Source organism: Gekko japonicus, unplaced genomic scaffold (assembly GCF_001447785.1).
Source record: "Gekko japonicus isolate JY-2015 unplaced genomic scaffold, Gekko_japonicus_V1.1 scaffold6, whole genome shotgun sequence".
In the NCBI taxonomy this organism is placed as follows: domain Eukaryota; kingdom Metazoa; phylum Chordata; class Lepidosauria; order Squamata; family Gekkonidae; genus Gekko; species Gekko japonicus.
Genome location: NW_015166417.1, coordinates 1,150,101 through 1,156,100, shown reverse-complemented (window position 1 = coordinate 1,156,100; position 6,000 = coordinate 1,150,101). Strand labels below are relative to the sequence as shown.

Here is a 6,000-nt window from a genome sequence, read left to right as displayed (position 1 = left end):
GTTATGTCATTGTTCTGTATTTGTGTGATCTTCCTTTCTGGGCTATTTTTTTGCCAGGCATATTTTGGAAAGTTCTCTATTCTCTTCCTTGATAATTAATTTCACTTACTCTGTAATTTAACAGACGGATTTGGGCTTGGGCCTCTGAGTACAAATCTTGGCTCAAAAACCCATTCTGTTCTCAGTCTCACGGTCAGTTGGGAATATCACAGCTTGCCATGTTCTGTAGGCCACAAGTCCAATAGCTGCTGTGAGCTGCTTTGCTGCCTAACATGTTAACAGCAGTAATTTTTTTTAATAACAAAAATAAACTTGTATCAAGTCCTCCGTTTTGGATTACAGGCCTCGCAGTCATGCACTCCCAAAGCACTAATCAGCTGGATGTGGGGAACAACCCCCGCGTGGGTACCAAGCGCTACATGGCCCCAGAAGTCTTAGATGAAACCATCCAAGTGGACTGTTTTGACTCCTACAAAAGGGTTGATATTTGGGCATTTGGACTGGTCCTTTGGGAAGTCGCCAGGCGCATGGTTAGCAATGGTAAGTATATATATTTATGTGGCATGTCCTGTGACATATAAAATGATCTGACATTAAATGCATAAGCACCTATTTCACTCTTCTAATTGTAGGTGCTTCCTTACATTGCCTGTATAATGTATTTTCCAAGTAAGCCAGATTTATATCCCATACTGAACATGTTGATATTGCCACAGTAATAGACATGCCAAACACTGCTGTCAGTTTTGGCTTCTGGAAAAAGGGAAACTTGTTGAATTCCAAGTTTTAGTTATGGTTTAACGCTTGTTCATGAACCAGATTAAAAACATGGAAACCCACAGACTAGAACTAATGCTTCATTTTATGTGAAAGGGCTACCTTGCTTTTCCCACTGCTAAATATGCTCCAGACGTCTTTGACAACTTTTAAGTGGCAGTTTAGGGTGGGTCAGGATGCCTTAGAGTGCAAGAGACTTGAGCAACTCTGACTAGGCTCTAGAAAAGGTGGTAAATTATTTATACAAATTATTTATACAAATGTAATTGTTCGTACTGAAGTTTTATTGTATGCAGGGGTCATTTCGTAGAAAAAGAGCTAGGGGAATTCATTAGCATAACTCATTAGCATATGCCACACCCCCTGACATCACCAGAAGTGTGTCATAAGGCCACCCCCCCTGACATCACCGGAAATGTGTCATAAGGCCACACCCCCCGCCCCCAATGGTCCCGGCCGCCACCGCCGGCCTTGCAGGTCCACTGCCAAGCCCCATGAGGGGCCCGGCGGTGGACCTGCAAGGCCGGCGGGAGTGCAAGGAAGCCCCGCGAAGGCCTCCCTGGCCCCAGGCAGGCAGGGGTGGGGAGAGGCAGGGAGAAAGCAACTTACCCTCCCTCTTCTCCTGCCTCCTGGCTGAATGAGGGCCGGAAGCGGGGCGGCCAGAAGCAGGGGGCGGGGCTTCGTCATGTGCCCCCCCCCGGTACCTCACCCGGGGGAACTGCGCTCCCCCGCGTTCCCCCCTGAAATGACCTCTGATTGTATTTATTGGTTTTATTGTATTTTAACTTGTGTAAGCCGCCTTGAGCCAGTTTGCACCGGCAAGGTGGGATACAAATTGAAGGTCAATAAAAATAATTTTTTTAAAAGCTCAGAATAGAAGTGGGCTGATAGTCTTCTCTGCCTCACCCCTTAAGGAATGGTGGTAGTTGTTTCTTTTGTGATAGACATTTGCAGCCCATGTAGTACACTTTCCAAAAAAACCCAAAATATTTCATTATTCCTAGTTAATGCAGGGAAATGGCCTTATAGAGTTTATGAGAATACACATCGATTGTGGGTAGTGATAGTGGCATGGTTTAGGAATGTAAACTATACTAAGGGCATACCCTTATGGAGGAAGAGCAGAGAGACTAAGCAGTATGGACCTCATCCTTATGATTTTCAATTCTCCATTTTGTAGCCAAAGGCTCATTTGCCACAGAGAAGTCATTTTCAGCAGTATCTGCTGTCTTCATGGCAATATAAATATTATATGTGGCTTTTACACAGGTACACCCCTAAAAATGCTTGAATAAACTAATTGCAGTTTTGAAGTACTTAATTTGCTGTATCAGTTCTTAGATGAATTATTTTATTTAGATGGTTTGTTTTTTCAGTCCTAATTACGTGAACAAGGAAAGCAGAACATGTGTTTAAGTACAATGAGAGCAACGCCCACCAGAAACAATGTAGAACGAATGTCACCATCTATTCGCATTCACTGAAAAACATTTGTTTAGCAGGAAAAGGGGTGTCATAAGCATTCAGTTAACTATATTTCTCAATTCTTGGAACTGTGTGTGTCACTTTGAGACCCCTGAGAATTTGGTCTGTAACTTTTAGGTTGTTATGTTGAACTTTGAGTTCTGAACTTTGCCTGAAATTGCATGCTATAGCTCTCTTACTTAAAAGACACAAATTTCGTAGAGCTGGGGACTGAACTGTTCCCTCTGCAAACAAGAGGCTCCTTGTATTTTGTTTGTTTTTAATTATGTAGTAAATAATATTTCTTATGTACCAGGAAAATCTGGTAAAATGTGTAAGGTCAGAACAAATTGTTTTACCTTCCGCCCCTTCATTTAACCAGCTGTGGTGGTAGGACAATATTATAATTAAGTGACTTCTGGAATTTTCCACTGCAGTTGGAATAGGAGCAAGGCCTGTTTGCTGTTTAAGAATGTGACTTATCCATACCCTCTCACCTCACTTTTCTCAGGAGAGAAAGGAGGCCTTCTGGTTTCCTGAAACAATGGAAGGCTTACTGTACTAAGCCTGCTGACATTAATGGGTGGACCAATTGAAGATATATGGGGTGAGGGTCTTTTTCACCCTGGCCCTTGCACTCAGCTGCTGAACGACACCAGAAAGTCCATAACATTAAGGATGAGATTTGAAATCATGACTCCAAATCTTAGGATGTTGGTCCAAAATGTGGCCTGCCCCACTTATCCAGTCAGTAATTGTCTTCCTTGAGAAGTTTAGCTTCAGTAGGTGCTCTGTTGAGGTGATAGATTTTGTATCAGACTAAGCATGTGTAACTGGACTAGTATTACCCATCAAGCTTCTATGATTGAGTGAGAATTCATAACTAAGATCCTAGCCCAGTGCATTGTTCATCTTCTTTGTTGGAGCATTATGGGGAAAAATTGCCCGGCTTGAAGGAAGTTCTTGCTGTGCTCAGGGCAGATCAGGTATGAATGCAATATATGTATAAGGGAAAGGGAGGGGAAGCCAGACGTCTGATCATAAATATCCAACATCACATTTAGCTTGACTTCCCTCTAAGCTGTGGAGTCTTGTGAACAAAAATTCTGCTTTCTGAGCTACTGGCATTAAAGATGTGAGTGAGCGATTTGGCTGCTGCATAAATTAGTTTGCTCTGGAGCCATCCTTCCTGAGCTGAGACAAAAATGTGTGAGCTGGAGGCTAAAAAACTGTGAGCTAGCTCACACTAACTCAGCTTAGAGGGAACACTGCTTCCAGTATGTGTGAGAATTTGAGAGCAGATTGTCCTGTTTCTACTGTGGCTGGATCTGTTCCTTTTAGCCATAGGGTTAGGGAGGGCAAACAGTACATGAATGACCAACATGAAGGAAAAAAGTAGTAGCCACAAGCAGTTCCCCTGTCTGCTCTTTCCTTTTGCATTTTTTATTTTATAGAAGCTCCCAAAGAAGTGGCCTTATCAGTTGGGGGGGAGGGGCTTCCATGACTGGTACAACCCAAGATGGCTTTAAGCCTGGAAGGTGTAGGTCCTGTTCAAAGACTCCACTTTCAGATTCTTTCAACTCTGACCTTGTTTTTTCTCCTCTCCCTTGAATGGAATAGCACACTGCTGAGAGCAGTGAGAAAGATAATATGCTGAGGTTTCGGAGATAGAAAACTTAAGAGGAATTTAAAGGCTCTTGCCTACTAGAAGTCTGAAACTATTATTTAAGTCAAAAAATTGACCTCTTAATCTGTAAAATAATTTGTGTCTCATGGATTCCTGATTGCTTCTTTAAAGTAATGCATTTTCTCTTCTGTTGGTGTATAAGGAAAGGATGTCAGAGTTCACAATAATTGTGTTATGACAGTGTAGACCAGAGGTTACAGTGCCTTACTAGCTCTCATAGGTAGCTCTGGAGCCAAAAATATTCCCCTAAGGCCCATAATTCTTTGGCTTTATTAAGCATATTTTTTAAAAAAAATTAGAGTAAAAGCCAGACAATTGCTGCTTCTACTGTAATACAGTCAACATGATAGTCTTTAAAATAAGTTTATGAATGTTCATTTGTAAAGTATTGGTGTGTTTTATAGGATTAAGATTGAAAGACATGCAATACTTGTGCATTCAGAAAGAAAACACTGATATTTTATTTTAGAAATGTATTAGTCACCTTAATGCTCAGGGTGATGCACCAAATCCTAAAATAACTCCCCCAAAAATTGAAATAAATAAGTTAGAGCTATAGAGAAAATCCACGAAAAGCACCAAGGACAACCAATAAGGTTGTCCTTGCTGCTTTTCATGGTTTTTCTCTAATAGCTCAAACATAATTTGTTTCAAGTTTTTTTGGGATCTGTGACAGGATTGTCCAGGTTGCGGCAGGATGTCCAACACAGTGTAAATTATGGTGAGGGCCAATGAATCCTGTCAGGGAACTTGCTTCAAAATGTGGGTGTGACAACCAATAAGGTCCTGCTCTGAACATTAATGGATCTTTTAAATTATTATTAAGATTTTTATTGTTTTCACTTTAAAAAGTCCACACCCTTCCCTCTTCCCTAATGGGTCATATTAGCAGAGAAGGAAAGGGGGGGGAGGGGAGGGCAGGAGTGTGGGTTAGTGAAGTAAGATGCAGCATTATGGATTCAGTTAAACAGGGAATAAAAATGAGGAGATGTCATTGTTCACATAAGTACAAGAATTCATGCCAAAGGGAGGGTGGGGGGGAGGGAGGGGAGGGCAGGAGTGTGGGTTAGGGAAGTAAGGTGCAGCATTATGGATTCAGTTCAACAGGGAATAAAAATGAGGAGATATCATTGTTCACCTAAGTACAAGAATTCATGCCAAAGGGAGGTGAAGGTTCTGGGACCTTCTTGCCTGTTATATGCTGTTCTCTCTTTCATACAGAGGTCTAGCTAGCATATCATTGACTCAGACATCTACAGAGGGGGATACTTGAGATTTCTAGTGGTATAAAGTGATTTCCTTAGCAACTGAAGCTGCCCTTTGGATCCCAAATATGTGGTATTTCAAGAGTGCCCACAGAGTTGGTGTATATTTTAAGATTAGATTATTGGCTGTGAAGTCTAAGGCCCCTTTCACGTTACCTTTCTAAACCGGATCTTATCCGTCATTGGCCCGGTTTCAAGTAAAGCAGTACAGGGACAGGGGTTTCAAATAGCTAATTTCCTTCCATTAAGTGGTCATCCCTGAAGCCCTATGGCCTTTTCAAACAGTGCTGCTTCCCCCCACACACCCCTTTTCCCTGCAGGCACAATCTTCCTTGGCCATTTTTTTTAAAGGTTCTAATGTGAGCGCTACCTTGCTGAACCAATCTCACACTTTAAGCTCTTCAGTAGCCCCACTGAGATGCCTGGACTCTCAGCCTCATTTGCAGTCCCCCCTCCCCAAGTCCGCGCTTGCAGCTCAACGATGAGGAGAAAGAGGGCTGTTCTAGCAGGTGTGCCGCTGTTTTGGCTTAACCCTCTCAGTGCCTTAGCAGAGGTGGGCTGGGGAGCACAAGGTTGTAACTATTGGGATTATGTAGCTCCACTTTTTCAATAGGATTCTCCCCTTCTCCCTTCCTTTAAATACTTCTTGGGCAGACAGGGATTTAACAGGCACAGCTTTCATGGCGCATGGGAACGCACCATTAGGGAGAGTGGTGCCTGATGGATTTCTGTCTGTTCTGCCTACTGAAAGTGCAAAATTCCTTGCTGAATCTGTCTAATCTACACCTGTGGCCATCACTACATCAT

The 6,000-nt window shown here is 42.5% G+C and overlaps 1 protein-coding gene across 1 annotated transcript in view; it reads left to right on the top strand.

The window, feature by feature from the left end:
* Positions 1-6,000, top strand: part of ACVR1 (activin A receptor type I) — a 109,210-nt gene that overhangs the window by 88,078 nt on the left and 15,132 nt on the right. Inside the window, exon 8 of the mRNA XM_015411569.1 lies at positions 343-540. Coding sequence (XP_015267055.1) covers positions 343-540 — 198 coding nt within the window. The remainder of the gene's footprint in view (positions 1-342; positions 541-6,000) is intronic.